Source organism: Temnothorax nylanderi, unplaced genomic scaffold (assembly GCF_030848795.1).
Source record: "Temnothorax nylanderi isolate EJ_2023f unplaced genomic scaffold, tnyl_v1.0 TNYL_tig0009_pilon, whole genome shotgun sequence".
NCBI lineage: Eukaryota > Metazoa > Arthropoda > Insecta > Hymenoptera > Formicidae > Temnothorax > Temnothorax nylanderi.
Genome location: NW_027249071.1, coordinates 2,791,867 through 2,809,394, shown reverse-complemented (window position 1 = coordinate 2,809,394; position 17,528 = coordinate 2,791,867). Strand labels below are relative to the sequence as shown.

The following is a 17,528-nucleotide window of genomic DNA, read 5'->3' as shown; positions in this document are numbered from 1 at the left end:
TTTCCAATGGACTAATCAACGATTAAATTAATCAGAGCTTGGTCGAAGTGGCCCTAAGACTTTGACTTTTAAGAGGGCAAATTCCTTTGTCGCGCGCAAAAAAATTACAAATTTTAGTGAAATGATAACGAGTATTAAACTCGTAACTTTATTAGTAATGTTTTGGGAACATTATAAAAATATTAATGCAATAATTATAAAATATAATGTTAATTCATTACGATAAAAAGAAAAGCATTTGTATGTGTTTTGTAGCAATCAACCTTTATTTAAAAAAATAATCCATCCGTAAATAAATAAATAAATAATCTATTAATAAATAGTTCGACCTTTTTTTTCTCTTTTTGCCTTTGAAATTACGAATTAAAAGGCCTACATACATATTTTTTCCCAATCAAGTTATATATAATATTCATGGATTTGAATCTAAGAAGTCTATGGTATTCTTCATGCACCCCCATGTCGCTATAAAATATAATCCTCGTTCCGCGATTTCGCTAACTCCTAAGTAGCTGTTTCCCCGAAACGGTCTCTCCTTTTACGTGCCAGGCTCATCCCTCGCGATATAATAATGCAGTCTTTCATTTGTCGGACGCTCTATCAGGCAGTCTACTCAACTAAAAATAAAATATAATAAATATAAATGTTAAAATGTTAAAATGTTAAAAAGATTTATCAGGAACATATAAATTGACGTAATCATTCGTTTAAAGATAGGAATTAATCGCTCCCGATTAGACTCATTAAGTTTTGCAGCGTATATAGAAAGATCATATTAATATATAAAATTTAAAATAGAAAAATTATAATCTCTTTCTTTCTTTCTCTCTGTCTTTCTCTCTCTTTCTCTCTCTCTCTCTCTCATCTTAGGACGTAATCGGCGGCGCTGATTATTTTTTTTTATGTAAATCGAAATAAATTGCGAAATGTCGCGCGCGCGCGGCGATAAGAAGCGCGATGGCACGGGCGGGAATTGACGGCGATCCAACGAGCGCTGCGATGACTTATCATCGCTGATACAGCGACCTTGCGTCACTCTTGGAGCGTAGATTTATGTTAACATTAACGACTCTTTCAATTTTACGACCTACGCAATTGCGTACTTATCGAAGCCGCGATTTACGCATGCGAATAACCGCGCTGCGGACGTGCCGCGTGCCGCAGAAAAAAAAAATGTAATCTTCGCCGCCATGTCCTTGATTTCGCGTTCTCCCGCCGATTTTTGTCGATGCAATATATACGACGAAGATTCGCGGTCTCGCCGAGACAAGTTTCTCTCGTGTAATCTATAAAATAAACGAACGAAAACAACTTACCTAATTCGAGAATACGCGGGATCTCCGGTGTACTTCGCTTTGATAGATACCAATTCGGTAGGAGTTTGGTCCATCGCGAAACGTCGTCGCCGGCCGCTGCAACGTTTCATCGATTAGTTATAAAATTCGAAAAATTATCACACCCATGCAACTTAAAATGTAATTAAAATGTAAAATATAGAGACTACAGGAAAGAGAAAATATATAAATTATTATATACAATTATATACATCATAACAGTATATTTTTATCATTATTATTTTCATTATTTTTTCTTTAACTCTTTCTCTTTTATTTTTCTTTTACTATTACATGAATTATATGTAATTTTTCGATTAAATTCCCCTTACATTCTCACCGGATCCAGTTGCCCGCTTCCTCGCGTGGTCAGCGACCGCTTGCCATTGATTTTCGACAAAGTCACCAGCGCCTCCAGCTCAGCTCGCCTTTGATCCGACCAACGTCTTTGTCGACTGCGAACACGTGGCCGGTTACGCGGTGGATTCAACAACGCGATTGAGAAAAGAAAGAAAGAAACTTCGATTCGATTCGACTTACGATTTAGCTGGGATCGATAGATTTTCTTGTACGATGAGCGGCGAGATCGCTTTTGGTTCTGAGAAATCCTCCGGCTTCGAGACACGTGACTCCAACATGCTCAAGACCGACCTATTATAAAATAAAAAGAAAAATGAGATATCGAATGAGATAGCACATTTAGAAAATGTCACTTTTCGCGTCTCATTAAAAAAATACGAATTCTTAGACGCGTCTCCCTCGTTGCGAGGCAATTGATATATATTTACGTGCCGAAAAGGGCTGACATTGCATCGTCCGTCGCCAGCATGATGTAATAATATCCGGTATATTCATAATATTATTCTGACGTAACATGCACGCGACGAACGTAAGAAATTTTGCATAAGAGGGGAAGAGAATTGAACGGAACGCTTCCGCTGCACAACGGGAACGTGTATTTTCGGTAGTACGAGGGATTGACAAATTCTATACGAATACGTGGAAAAAGGAATAGTTAATTACCCATCGTTGGTCGCAGGACGTCCGTGAATAAGTCTCGGCAGCACGAGTGCGGCCACGAGGACGCAGGTCGCCATCAACGAATGTCCCATTGCGAGCGTCGAGTAACTTCCGGCGGTCACCAAAAGGAGAAATCTAGAAGCACGTAGCAAGAAAAAGCGTTTTACTCCGGACGAGAGCTCGAAACGAGATTAAAACGCGATCTTGGAAGGTTTACTGGTTCGTTGTGTGTAAACTATTAAGTTAGAGTGGCGAACGTCACCGTCATATATACGTAGGGATCCTTATCCCCCTCCTCACGTGGCGGGGCACCGACGCTTTTGCACCCGCCTTTCGGTCGCTTCTGACAAATTGCATCAAACCGATTTATTCTAGATATGTGGGTATTCTAGATACCCTCGAGCGATCTTCCAAGGATTCCACCGAGCAGAATTTCATGCGATCGCGGCGAAATTCGCCGTCGATTCGTGTCATTCAACGTCGTTCTCCAAAATGTTATTAATAATGACGATTTACGACGATCAAAGAGAATCGCGTTTGCGCGCTTTCGACTCGTCTTCTACGTCTTGTTTCTCTCTCTCTCTCTCTTTTTATTACGTTTAACGCATTTTTTTGTAATATAAATTTTTAGCTGGAATGTCACACCATATAAAAATCGCCCCGCGCTCCGCGAATTGCATTTTTTTCGTTTCGTCGGAAAAACCTACGTAGCAATCGCAAGATTTTCCAGTTCAGTCTGGTACGTCTCCTACGTCTTCTACGTCGCAATAATCAACTTTTTTCTTTTGTAAAACGAGAAGGCAAAGTACATAACGCTCGTTCTTCGTAACTTTATTTGGCCGCGCGTGCAAAACTCATGACATTAAATTCTCATTGAGAAATAAACCGAGCGCAACTTTGGCAATTTAAGTAGAGGCAAAAAAATGAACTTCTGACCTCATTTTGATATAAAACTTTGATTGTGCATAGATAATATATATAATTTATGCGCCATACGATTGTGCTCATTTATGACCACTCGGCCAAATTGTATTATGAAAAAAAATCATAACGATTTCAAGCTAACGGGTTAATTGCAGCGATAATTCTCAATTCAAATATTTTATATTATTTAACGGGAATGTAATTTTAATTGTCTCTATCGTCTCTCTCTCTCTCATTCTGTATTGCAACATTATGAAGTCCCGCCAGTGAGCCTAGTCGCCGTTTTTAAATTTTTACTCCTATCGCAAACTTTCGTTGTACGTACATCAATTAGACGCCATTAGGCGAATCGCGTAACATGTCATTACGAAATCACTACTGCCCGCTGAATGTTACGACTCTACATTTTTATTTCTCACTTCCGGCATTAATCACTTATTATATCTCGATCATTAAACTTTATCGCGCCCGAGACGTATACGGAAGCAAGGATGATGCGCGTGACGAACTTTAGAATATTATATGCGCCTAATGATGATACGCCTCGTGCAAATACATCATATCATTTCGTCGATTTGACACGTTTTTTTCTTTAAATAGGAATTAAAACAATGTATTTGTATATATAGGTATATATGCAGTATATTCAAAATTGAATATACAATTTTTCAATTTAACACGTCTTTTTCCTGGCACAATAATCTGTGTTGAGGCTGAAAAGACGCAGCGTAAGGTGACGAAACCGCGCAAAGCTGCCTCAACGAAAACGTTCAACAAAACGTTCTTGCCTAACGCAATATATAAGAGTCGCGCGAGAGAAGAAAGAAGTGTACGAAAAGATACGTGAGTTTCATAACTCATTATGATAAGCTTCATTGATTCGATGGCTGCGACGAAACAAGGAGATTTATGTTGAATAAAACAAAAAAAAAGAAGAAAACAGTGGAAAGAAGAAAACGATTGCGCGATCGACGGAAGTGCGATCAGATACATTTTGGTGAAACGCAATGTTGTTAATCGTCAACCGGATGATTCCCTCGTTGCGAAATGCGCGCCGCCCACGCAAAAGTTTATTAAATATGCGTCGTATCTACCAGATAAGTATCGGGTGACTGTGTTGGGTGTTAACTGAAAGTCAAGATCACGCCGCCAGCTTTGGCGGTCGCGTTTCATGGTGTGGATTGCGATGGGATAGCTAGATTTATTTACATCATTGCGATTGCGTTACTCGTTTCCTGTTTTTTACGATTTTTCTTCTGTTTACTCAAACACTTCGATCCGAGTGGAATGAATTAATAATCCTGCGAATTTTCAAGTAGTTTCCCATACAGGACAAATCATTGCAGCTATATTGCGGCAACATTGTAGAAATATAGATTAGCAAAATGTCAGTAAGATATTTTAGCAGCATAACATTAAAATCTCGGAAACATTGCAAAATTATTCTATAATTTTACTATAATAAAATATAATAATATCATAATAATTTTTAATTATATTCGTGATAAATAAAAGCTGTTTAAGATGATAAATCATAGCCCATTAATTAATAGTCCGTTCTTGTATTCAATATCGTACTAAATTGCTATTTATTAATCTTTTACTTAAGATGATCTTAAATATAAAATTAGATTATAAATACCGGCCTTAGATCTAGCATATCATCATTAACAAGATAGCGGATCAGTATAGTTGTTCTGCTAAACGTAAACGAAAAAAATTATTCATACAAATAGAAGTTTGAAATGGTTTTATGTTTCAAATACAATAGTGTTAAGTTATACATGATTATATTTATGTATAACTTTACAATATATGTCTTGAATATGAAATCATTATGCAAACTTTTGTTCTTTTTTTATTTTACATGTCCGATGTTTAGCTATCAGAAACAAAAACATTTTGTATGCAGCATTATATACTAGTTAAAGGCGGACATTTTAATGTTGCTGTAATCGTGCAGCAATAAGTGCCGCAATGTTTCGTAACAAATTTGCGACATTGCAATCTTTTAATTATTCTACAATATGTCTGTGCAGCCTTTCTTTGCTGTGTGTAGGTTTTTATTCACGGTGTGGATTCTTATATATTAATTAGATTGCTAGATTTATTTATATTTATATCGTTGTGATTGTGTTATTCGTTCACGTTTACTATTTTTCTTTTGTTTACTCGAGTGAGCTCGAGCACTATAGGACCGATCCGAGTGGAATATGACTCTTGCGAATTTTCAAGTAATTTGTATAACTTTCGCTCGATGGACTTTTACTCATCACTTTTTGCAAGACGACGAAAATTAATCTTTCGTAAAATAAAATAGATATAAATTGCACCACGGTTGAATCACGTGGCGTATCGCTGCCCCCTTCCCGCGTTGCAAGTAGTACAAAGTATAATTGGCCCGACGGTCCCTCGCCGACAGGTTACAAAGAGGACTTGTTTTTTTTTTTTTTTTTAAATAAATTTCGTAATTCTTGATTAGCACGCGAAGTATTTGCGAATTGAACAATAGCATCTTGTCAATATTTCGAATTAAATCGTCGTATACGGAGCACATTTTCTCGCATTAAAAATATATAGTTCAACCACTCCTTAAGAATTTATTCTGTCCTCAATAGATATTTTAATTCCGAGCATCATGCAGATTTTTATTGTAATATTCGGCAAGGCCTTCATCGTTTTGGCATAAAAAAATTTGTAAAAACAAAATACAATAATGACGACGTAACAAACGCATAGGATTGCGTATATACGCGCGAGAGAGAGATAAATTCTGTATATATTTACCGACAGAAAGGGTATAATTCCGCTGTGTCTTTACAGAGGGAGTTATAATCTAATTTTTCGCGAATTCGATGGTTTAATTTCAGCAGCGTTTCGATCCGACGTTTCTCTCGTATCGCATCTTCAGAATTGAAGAATGGCAATCGGTAATAACGGCGCTTCGTCCACGAGACGCTGCTTGCGAAAGTGAACGGAATACGCAATGAAAAAACGAGAATATAATTGCATAAATAATCGATTAATTCTTTTTATTGCATTTACAATTGCATACGCTTTCAATTTTGTTCAAGGTAATCTGACGACGTGATTAGTAGATGAAAAAAGGAACGTAATTGTCGATGCTCGATGCAGCGATAACTTTGTGAAAGCAATCAATTCGCAAAATTCACGTCCAAAAGCAAAATCGTTTATATCCAACAAACAAATAAATAAATAAATAGATAAATAAATAAATACGTAAAACATTACAAATAATAGGCACTACAAATGATAAATAGTAAGTGTAGTCAGGGAACGTGGACTTGCAAGCCACATGTCCAATAATAATAACAATATCAAATAATTTCAAAAAATCGAACTTACAAAATAAATAAATTCGTTTAGAATGAAAGTAAATATCAGTGCTCGACGCAATGAGAATTTTTTGAAAAAAATTTATTTGCAAAATTTACATCTAAACGCATAATCGTTTATATCCTATTATATTAATAAATAAATAAAAAATGTGGTATTATAAATGATAAATAATCAATGGTAAAAAATGTGGACTTGCAGAGCACAAGTCCAATTAATACTAACAATAATTAAAGTAATATTCGAACATCAAACTATACAAAATAAAAAAAATGTATCGAGAACTAGAATTAACAATTTATTAAGTATTTCGATCCGACGTCTCTCTCTCTCTCTCTCTCTCTCTCTCTCTCTCTCTCTCTCTCTCTCTCTCTCTCTCTCTCTCTCTCTCTCTCTCTCTCTCTCTCTCTATCTCTATCTCTCACATTGCGTTTTCAAAACTGAAGAATGAAATAAAAATGAAAATTAATGTTCGAATATAGCACTTCGTCCGTGGGATGCTGCCTGCAAAAGCGGACAGGATATGCAATGAAAAACGAGAATAAATTGCATGAATAATCGATTAAATCCTTTTATTGCATTCACAATCGCGTATACATGTTTGTTCAAATCCAACGACGTGATTAGTAAATGAGAAAAGAGATAATGAATGTCGGTGCTCGATACAAGAGTCGAGAATCACGTCCTAAAATTCACGCGTAGTCACGTGCATCATGTCCAATGAACAAAATAAATAAATAAATAAATAAATAGGTAAATAAATAAATAAATAAATACGTATACAAGTAAAACAGTGGGCATTACAAATGACAATAAGTAGTAAGGAACGCGGACTCGCAGGGCATAGAGCGAGTCCAATTAATACTAACGATAATCTAAACGTAATCTCCAAAAATCAAACTTAGAAAATAAATAAAATTCGCCTAGAGTTCGAATTAGCTGAGATATCGCGTCAAACTCTGTGTCGAGTTCCCTCGAATCCCGTCGATATGTTATTATGGTCAAAGCCCGAAACGCGGGCATTTCTAGCATTGACTGGTCAATTCTGCGGAATGACTGGTCAATCCTGAGGAATAACCAAGCGTCTTGATTAAAGCAGTTAGGTATCAGGCTGGGAGTTTGATTAGTTTTATTATGCGGGGAAGGGGCTCCGCCTGCGACCCCTCACGCCCCTATTTGTGTACTGTTTATACACACATATCAACAAATTACTACAAAACTTTGACCAAGATGCTTGACCGTTCGGCAGAATTGGTTAGTCAATTCTAGGATTGACCACGTTTCGGGGTTTAACCATAACAGATGTACGTTCCTCTAGTCTAACATAAATTATCGCTCTATCATGACTATCATTCTATCAACGTTGTAAAAAGAACAAAAAAAACTAAATAAGAATACATAAATGTACATGGCCGAGCCCGGAATGCAATACATGCCTCTCGCATCGCGACGTAAGGACTTCAAAATCCACGATTAACATTAATCCTGATCTTTTGCGTAATTTCGACGTAAATCGTCTGCGAAAAAATAATCGCCTTAGTTCAAAACTCGCCAAGGTAAATTCGCAAGAGTCTCTTAACGAACGTCGTTCGTAATCGCATCACAATTGCGCATCACAAATCTATTCAAAAGACAGCACGATCAATCGTGGTTACATCGCGCTAAGATTCCGCGTTGGATTCAGTCAATTAGCGGCAAAATTATTATGAGGCATTTGAGATTCATGACACCGTAAGACGTCGACGTTTTAGAAAAGTGAAACTGCAAATGTTCCTCTTCAAGGCTGAATGACCGTGCGTTTGTCGTGATTGCGCGTCTCTCGCGCGGAAGAAACCGACGCGATCGAGAAAAGCCGGTTATAATGATTTTTCACTTTCTCACGAGATTTTCCATCTGAGCGTTTTGCATGTTACGCAGCGATCGACTGAATCCGACGCGGTCGAACGAAAGCGGATCGGAATGAGCTTGCGCTTTCTTTATCTCTAAATATCATAGAGTGGTTTTGCCACTAATATATTAAGCGTCGCCTACAATGGCAGCAAGAGTAGTGGATTAAGATTATAAGACGTCAGAGTAAGTTGATTTTCCCGTGTAAAAGGGCGTAGAGTAAGACCGTAAGCGAAATGGTTGAATCCCATTTTCTACGGTCTACTCAACCATTTCACTTATGGCTTTACTCTACGCCCAATTACACCGGAATTAACCAACTTACTCTGACGTCTTATAATCTTAATCCACTACTCCTGCTGCCATTGTAGACGACACTTTAGAGGGATTGCGATAGTTACTCTAAAAGAAAGGGTTGTCACTCTGATTTGAGTAAATCCGGGAATTCAAATTTTTGGAGCCGTTACTCTACCGGAGTGATACGATCTCACTCTAAAGCTATAGTGAATCACGATTTACTAAAGATCGGCTGATAAATGACTCTAACAGAGTGAAATTTTCCACTCAAAATTGTGGAGTGACATAATTCACTCCTACGGACACTGATCTACTGCACTCGCAAAAAGTGCCCTTTCACTAAAATGGAGTGCAATTTTACTCTTTCTTAAGAGTGGCGAATCATTCGAAGTGCACAGGCTCAATTTTCACTTTTCGTTACACTTGCATTTCACTCGTTGTGAGTGATATATTTCACTCTTTGACTTTTAGAGAATATGAGAAGATCCAAGCGCCTTGCATAATGAAGGCGATAAGTTGAAGAAATCAATTAATCGAGAATTAAATAAAATCGAGATTTCGCCGGCGAGAGGAGGCGAAGATTCGTCCGACGCGTTATCGAGAACGTATCTTGCGAATTGTCACATTATGTCACACGAATACTAAGACGGCATTCACATGTAAAATACTGTTTTCTCGTTAAGTCTCGAATACTTAAATAAAGAACGCAGTCTGGACACGATCGTGCCGCTTTCCTCCCCTAAGGATGCAGCACTTTGCACGGTAATTTGCCGTACGCTTTCGTTATCTCCCGCTGTTGCCGTCCAGGTCCTCCGCACGTTACGCGCGTTTCCTATACTCGCGTCGATAGTTAATTACTTATTTCTTAAGGGGATGCTGTAGTGGCCAGTAATTACCGACATTTTTTTGAACACACGAAACTTTGAATTGGCTTTACGGAATTTAAAAAACTTTTTTACAGAATTAAAGTACGCACAAAAACGGAGGGTGCTGCAGTCGAGTTTACATTAAAAACAAAAAAAAATTAAAAATTTCGGCACATAGAGCTGTCACTGACGACAATATTTGCTTAAGACAAAAATACTGTAGTTTATATCCGACGGCAGTTTATATCTGCCGTCACTCCAGCATCCCGTTAAGGCGAAAGTTTATAAAGAAATTGGAAGCTCGGACGGAGGCTAGTCCGTAGTAGTGCGTTGTCGACGGATCATGGCTGAGAGATCAAATTAAATATGCGTGCACATATGTATATGTGTGCATGTGTGTGTGGATATGTGTGTATCTTTGTTAATTGTTCTACTTCCTCCTTCCTGTCTCCCTCTCTTTCTCGCACGATCGTTTCTCCCCCGTTGTCTCTCTTCCGTCTCTCTTTCCTGACTTTCGCCTCGTTCTCGAGCGACACCGAGTCTCCGAATTAAATCAACTGATAGTCCCTTTGTTCCTCCCGCGGATCCTCCTTCTGTAATTAGAATAGGGAAAATGGAATTAGTCCCGATCTTCTTGAGACGACAGATTCGCAATTACGAAGGCGATTCTCGCAAACGTATTATCGCGATATAGCGTCATCGAGCCTTTCTCGCTTGTTAGATCTAAGTAGATCTCGCACGTACACCTACGAAATGTAAACGCAAGGGGTAGTCGCGTTTCGTACGTTTCGTACGTTTACTTGTCGTCCGACGTGAACTAACAGGAAAAAAGAAAGTAGATAAACCGAGGAGAACATCCAACGAAGCGTCACACGTCGCGTCTCGGAAACTTTCGTGCCAGGCAGCACGCTAATTACGCTCCTGCAGTTCATTAGATTTCAGCGACAGGCGCCGCTGGTCCGGCCAATCTTTCTTCGTCGTGAAATTATCGCTCAAGTACACGCATGATAAACGATCTCGGTTCCTCACCGTGGAGGAAACCACCGCGTCCCCGAAAATGGAGCGAATGTAGGAAGAGTGTCCGATAATGTGTCCCATGTGTTTATTATCGCGTGAAAGTTGGTAACTGCGACATTTGTGCGAAGCAAGGACGCGATAAGCAAATTATATATTATGCGCGTATCGATCTCGACGATATTATTCGGTACTTACCCACGGTAAAGGACGAATCTGATCGGATTGGTCCGCAGTTGATTCCGCATCTTGAGCAATGAGCAGCAGAAGATGATGCAATTTTCGAAAATTGTCTTCCGAGATGGATCTCCGTTTACGGCCTCTGCAAACACAATAGTAAAACGCGTGTGAAAAAATCAATCCATTTAATACGGATCATCAATTGATCATGATTGATTTTATTATTAGTTTTATACGCAGAAAAGAAATAATGTTGCATTAACCCATTAAGCCCTAAGAGATACGCGCTTTCCTGTTTTAAATCTTTTGTAGTTCGGATTTTAATCGGAAATTTTTAGATTGCAATTTGTATTTAGCGATAAAAAAAGAGTTGCTCTTTGCGAAAATATAGTCGGCGATGGGGTGGGATATTTGAAAGAGAAAGATATAAAGATTGTAAATGGAATTTAAAAAAATAAGTAACACTGTCCATTTACTGATAAATATTCAACTAATAAATGATTTTGTCTGTTCTCTTTTCAGAGTAGAATAAATCGATATAATTATTATTTGAGTGATTCATATAACAAAACATTTTACTCAAAAAGGTAGACGAAATTATTTTACAGGGTGTCCCACGGGAAGTTGCTGACAATAAAATTAAATTCGTCTCTTTTCCCTCCACGACTTAGGTAGATTGTCTGTAGTCTTATACCTGGAACTTCGCAGTTTTATTCTGTTTTATTCAAACCTTCTTCGAAAATAAGAACGTGTGTCGAAAAATGAGTGACTTCAAGACAGAAGAAAAAGTTTATCTTATTTAGGGCTTCTTTGCTAGAGGAAAAGTGTACGTTAATGTGTATAGAGCATTTCGTACCGAGTAGAAAACGCATAGAGTGGCAAGCAAAAACACTCTGAAAAGATTAGAAAAATTTATTTGTTTATATTCATATAGTGCTCCGTTTTTAAAACGATTTGATCCATTTTTAATCTACATATGTATCAAAATAACTTTTTATAAAATCAAATAAAATTCAGTAAAAATTTTTCATTATACAGATTAGTATACTCTATAAATAAAACTAAACGTCTTTTGTTAAACGCAATTTTGTTTTTCTCGTATGCGTTACAGAATAATAGCTAATTAGCTTTAACAACTTTCCGTGGGACACCCTGTATTAGTTAAATATTTGCCAGTAAAAAGGCAGGGGTTTCTAGCAACTCTTTTTACTCCTAGATACCAATTGCGATCTAAAAATTTTAATCAAGACCCGAATTAGAAAAATTTAAAGCGGAAAAGCGTAAAGTTCTTCCAGGACTTAATGAGTTAACAGCATTAGAGCTGACAGCACATTCCAATTGGAAATAATCTCGTTAATTCAACAACGATATTAACGAAACAAATACGTCATATTCTTGTTTCAATAAAACGTTATTTGTTCCATTAATACTGTTATCGAATTAACAAAAGATTTGGTTGTAAAACATTTCTTATCTCTTGCGCTTCAATAAATTTAATATTATTATTAATTTTTGACAAATAATGTAAATATTTTTATGCGCTTTAATAACATACAAAGTCGTTTGAATTTCCGTCAATGTTGAGTCTCTGTCCTCTTTATAGAAACGGTTACGTTCCGGATAAATTCGCGCGGTCACGCTGAGTTCGTGTGCCGAAAGGAGAAGAAGCGATAACGCCATCCCACGCAATAGTCATGCAATCGTCATGCAATAGTCATGCAATCGTCGAAGATCTGCCAAGTAATATAATATATCTGACGAGTTTTATCGCCGGCGAACGGGTGTGTTATGCGCGAGGACGCGTAAATTACGCGGCTGCCAACAAGCAACGGCAATATCTGTCGTAGCATAATTTGTTTATCGAGGCTCAATTAATTGCCCCATCCCGATAACATCGTCGCCGAGATACGCGGGAAAGAGGCCTCGCTGAATAATGGGCAACTATTAACGAGAAGACCGTATAATATCGCGCTCGTGGATCGAGGTATTTTTAAATTTCCTATCAATTTGGGTATCGTACTCGCCGTCTGCCATGCCGATCGTTCGGGACGAATCACAGTCTAAAGTCTAAATATGTTTTATTACACGAATTCTATATTTCATTTTTTATCCAATTTTCACGGCACATCTCTGATGGAAATATTTTACTGAAAATATAATAAAATTTTATTGAAATTCTCTCTCAATTGATCCTATTTCATTGTTATTCTATGAAATCGATGAAAAATGAAATGAAAATTATTGAAAAATTACTAAATATATTACAAAATAAATAATAATTTTTCTTATAAAATGTAATGTAATACTGTGAAATATAAGAAAAGTTAAGTTATACTATTGAAAAGTAATAACAAATTTATTTTATGTTAGGTACCATGAAACTTATGGAATAATAATGAAAGGAGGTCGAAAAAGAATTTCAGTAAAATATTTCTAGCAGGGCAACCTTGAACTATTTAATTTAATTTGCATACATTATTTAGCATTCCGCTATTCTCGAATATTTCAGCCGTTACATGTGCGATTACGCAATAATGGGATGAGGTGCGAAGAAAGAAGTCAGGTTTCGAGCGCCGGCTTGTCAATCATCGGGGGTGTATACACAGCGCGGCCGCTCGACGATATTCATGTCCCGTGTTAATTACGACGTTGGACACGTCGTTGACATCGTCATAAATATTGTCAATTAATTTACGCGCGGTATAACGAGACGGGAGCGGTGACGATATCGCGATGCGCTCACAGGGGCTTCTTTTCACAGAACGACGAGCGGGAACAACGTCCGGATAGAAATTTATTCACGAGACATTCAACAAGAAGTAACCCAGTTAGAGGTTCCATTTGCCGTCGTTGCCTTCTTCCGTCTTCGTTCGTCACGGGCCGCGCGTCTACTTCTTATTCTCCTTCTCTCCATTCTCGTTTCTTCGGTTGTTCCGATGCAATTATGTTATTCAGCGGGCGTCGTTGCATTACAATTTGTAGGCGTATTCATTGTATCTTTTCAATTTTTTTTTGCTAAAATCGATAGCGCGCGCGCTATCGATGTCACAAGATGGGGACGGGATTATTGCTAAACTACCAGCCAAAAACTTTTCTCTTCGTACCGTCGTGTCACTTCTCCACAACTTGAAATATTTCTCCAAGAATATTGAATATTTAAAGCTCTTGTTTTCCATGCATTAATTTTTCAGGTTGCGGGCGAATCACTTCTTACATCGTTATAGCTTTTTATTTTCTTGTTTAATCCCTTTTTTATGCAGTTCTCTAGCTGACGTATAGTATACAAGCTATTTGAAGGTTCGAGGAAGAAGCAACAAGTGCAACTGCGACCGATGAAATCTCTAATGGCATTGTAGCGATGTTGAATGTTTTATCTACTGTTTATTAAAAATTCGAATCACCGGCGATAAAGAAAGATTAAATGCAACTATTGTGATTTAGTAAGAATTTTAATATCAAGAGTACTCTTCGCACCGGTCGTATCTAGCAGCAATATATTTGAGAAAAGGATTTCCAGAATGAAGAGGGAACGGTATCACACTTATCGTGATATGACTAATTTCCTCGTGATTTAATTTGTGTTACTCGTGATGGCACACGTGACATAAGTTGGCAAATCTGAAAACGGATGATCTTATCTCTGGAACTATTAGTTACATTTATGGTCCTTTTTTAATTACAATTACAAGAAGTACCGCGTGTAAGCAATTAGAAAACGCTTAAAAATATATTTAAAAAATTAATAAAATTAATTATACAATAAGTCGGAGACGCCAATATAATATGTCGAAGAAGCCAATTCTCTTACATAATTTTTATCGTAATATGACTAATTTCTTCGTGGTTACCATTTAATCTTGTCTGCGTTACGATAGCGCATTAATTAATCGTTAAATGCGCAATTCGTAGCATTCTTATTCTTTTTTAAATAATAAATGCTTAAGGAATGCTTTAAAAAATATTTAAAAAATTATTCTTTACTAATTTCAACCCTTTGAACCACTTGAATCCTTTTTGGACTATTTTTATGATGATGTAAGAGCAGAGATGTGCAAAGCCGCGTTTTCAATTCGAACTTTATAAGGGGAGAGTGCACAGAGAGTGCACAGATTAAAAAGTCATTTTTGGATATATGTAAAGCTGGGCACTTATAAGGGTTAAATTTGGCGAATTTCAGCGAGTGGAAGATTTTAATTAAAATGATTAATTAAAATGATTAATTAAAATGATTAATTAAAATGATTAATTAAAATTAAGATTAATCTTAAAACTATTAATAACATCATTTGCCTTTTTTTAAATGTTTATCATTATACGACTAATTTCCTCGTGATTACCGTTTATCTTGTCGGCGTTACGACAGCGCAGTGATTAAGTTTGACAAATTTCAGCGGATGGACGATTTTAATCTTAGGACTTTTTGTCTTATTGCGCTTAAGAAAAAATTCCACATGTAAGCGATTAAGAAAAAGTTCCACATGTGCTTAGAGACATACTTGAAAAATTGATAGAATGAATGATACAATTCTTATCATAATACGACTAACTTCCTCGCGATTATCGTTTAATCTTGTCTGCGTTACAATGGCGCAGTAATTAAATTTGGCGAATTTCAGCGAACGCGGATAATTTTAATTCTAGAATTATATATAGATACTGTTAAATTTGTAGTATCAATAAATTATATTTAACCGCACCTACTCAATATGTCGTTAATTTAACTAAAACAATGGAGTTAAAATTATACTATTCTGTACGGGTTAAAATAAATTTTTATACACATAGGTAGTTAAAAATAATAATTAACTTAAGGTATTGATTTAAATTTCGCCCTTTAATATTTAACAGTGTAGTATAGCATATTTTTGTCCTCTTAAAATATATTTAAGAGTAAGCATTTAGGAATGCATTTGAAAAATTAATAAGACGAACGATACATATAAAGATTAATTAATTAGTTTATCATTGTTCGAAACAGACTGGAAAGTGAACTTACAAGATAGCTGGGTTTACTTTTCCGAATCCTACGGGAACCACTACGCCCTTCACATTTTGCAGCGCTAAAAGTGTCTCGAGTTCAGCGAGTCTTTGATCGGAAAGGCGCTTCTGCCGACTGCAACAAATCGACATGTTACTAAAACTATTCTCGTTAGGGATAATTCTAGGGATGGCGCGCGTGATGGACTTTTTTTCGATTATTTGACGAAAATCCCGATTCTCGTGTAGTCGCCAACAACCGCGACCAGTTTTAATCTCGGGAGAAAAAAGAGAGAGATCCGTTGCCTCTCTCAATAGCCGCGCTAATCTTGCGAACGTACGCGACACAGATAGAGCTCGTGCGCCAAAGCTTTAGCTATATTTTCAGTAAACATGTTATCGTCGCATGCGAGGGTTTCAGAGAGGAAGTCGGTCACTTCGTCCGCGTATGGAAATCGAGATCGTTGGATTCGGAGCTATATTACACCGCATTATCTTCCGCATTGTTCAATATCTCCGCACTAAATTAATCGAACATCCGATCGCGCGGGATTTTGACTCAAGTTACTCGACTAAATCCGTATTGTTTCGAATAAATCCAATTTTACACTAGAATCGATACGATATCGATAGACAATAATTGGCGACGTTAAAGCCGAAGTTGAATCGACGAAGTTGAATTTGGACCTCGTCGATCGGGAGAAAGCGGGAGTGTCGCAATAATTTCATGGATTGCCTCACGGCATTTCGAACCGCGTGACAAGATTCCCTCCTTAAGTCCTCGATTTAATTAGATTCTCTTCAGTAGCCGTACCTTAGTAGCCAATCGGCCGGCCTGGCGTGCACCGTTTCCGACAGCAGGACCGCGAGCAGGACGCACAGAATCGGCGTGCCGACTGACAGATTCATCTTCGCGCGCACCACAGACAAATTTGCGAAACGAACAGGAATCGGAGTCAATCGCTAATTGTGCCACAAGAGTCTACAACCGATTCTGACACCGAATTCTGTCACACACTTGTTGCCTCTTCTCCTCCCCCCTATCTTTCGCGGGGATTTCTTTGACTGATAAGTCTCTTTCACTGATGATATCGACTTCCGAGTTCGATATGATCGCGCGTCGTATCCCGATCCTTCCTCTTACGTCGATTTTGCCTCTTGGTGAACTGTAGCTAGTCTCGGCCGCATCGAGCATATATAGCCGCGTTACCGCCCTCCCTATCCCCACGCTGTCGCCACGACGAAGACTGTCCCCCACTTCATCAGCGTCGGATCCACCCTCGCTTTTTACGCAAAATATACACATACACATATACTCACGGCTCTCTTCTCCTAAACTCGGGGATCTACCTTCTCTCCCTTTCCCTCGTGTGCGCGAACCGTGTGCGATCCTCTCCTCCCTCGCCCCACCCCTCTGCGAGGGATACGTGTCATTTTTGAATATATCACGCGACACATAAGCCATAAAGTTACATGCTATCGCACACTCAGCACGTTCTTTCTTCGCTTGATCGTAAAATCGAATGGTAAAGTGACGTATGTTTTTTGAATATTCGATAATTCAATAATTTAAAATTAAATAATCGAACAACAACGTCGCGACGATATTATCTTAATGAGCGATTATGACCAAGTCGCCCGAGATACGTTGTACACTTCATATCGCCCTAGG

General features: G+C 37.7%; 2 protein-coding genes across 2 annotated transcripts; both read right to left on the bottom strand.

Moving 5' to 3' along the window:
* Positions 1-245: 245 nt before the first annotated feature.
* On the bottom strand, positions 246-2,661 carry LOC139787460 (uncharacterized). The gene is made up of 5 exons (XM_071726561.1): positions 2,358-2,661; positions 1,875-1,985; positions 1,667-1,789; positions 1,317-1,412; positions 246-617 (listed from the first exon to the last, which is right to left on the bottom strand). Exons 1-5 carry the CDS (start codon positions 2,444-2,446, stop codon positions 614-616), a joined length of 423 nt encoding a protein of 140 aa, XP_071582662.1. The 5' UTR covers positions 2,447-2,661; the 3' UTR covers positions 246-613.
* A 4,520-nt stretch (positions 2,662-7,181) lies between these two features.
* Positions 7,182-17,164, bottom strand: LOC139787461 (uncharacterized). The gene is made up of 4 exons (XM_071726562.1): positions 16,671-17,164; positions 15,876-15,992; positions 10,898-11,021; positions 7,182-10,278 (listed from the first exon to the last, which is right to left on the bottom strand). The coding sequence occupies exons 1-4, from the start codon at positions 16,763-16,765 to the stop codon at positions 10,234-10,236; spliced, it is 381 nt and encodes a 126-aa protein (XP_071582663.1). The 5' UTR covers positions 16,766-17,164; the 3' UTR covers positions 7,182-10,233.
* Between the last annotated feature and the right edge of the window lie 364 nt (positions 17,165-17,528).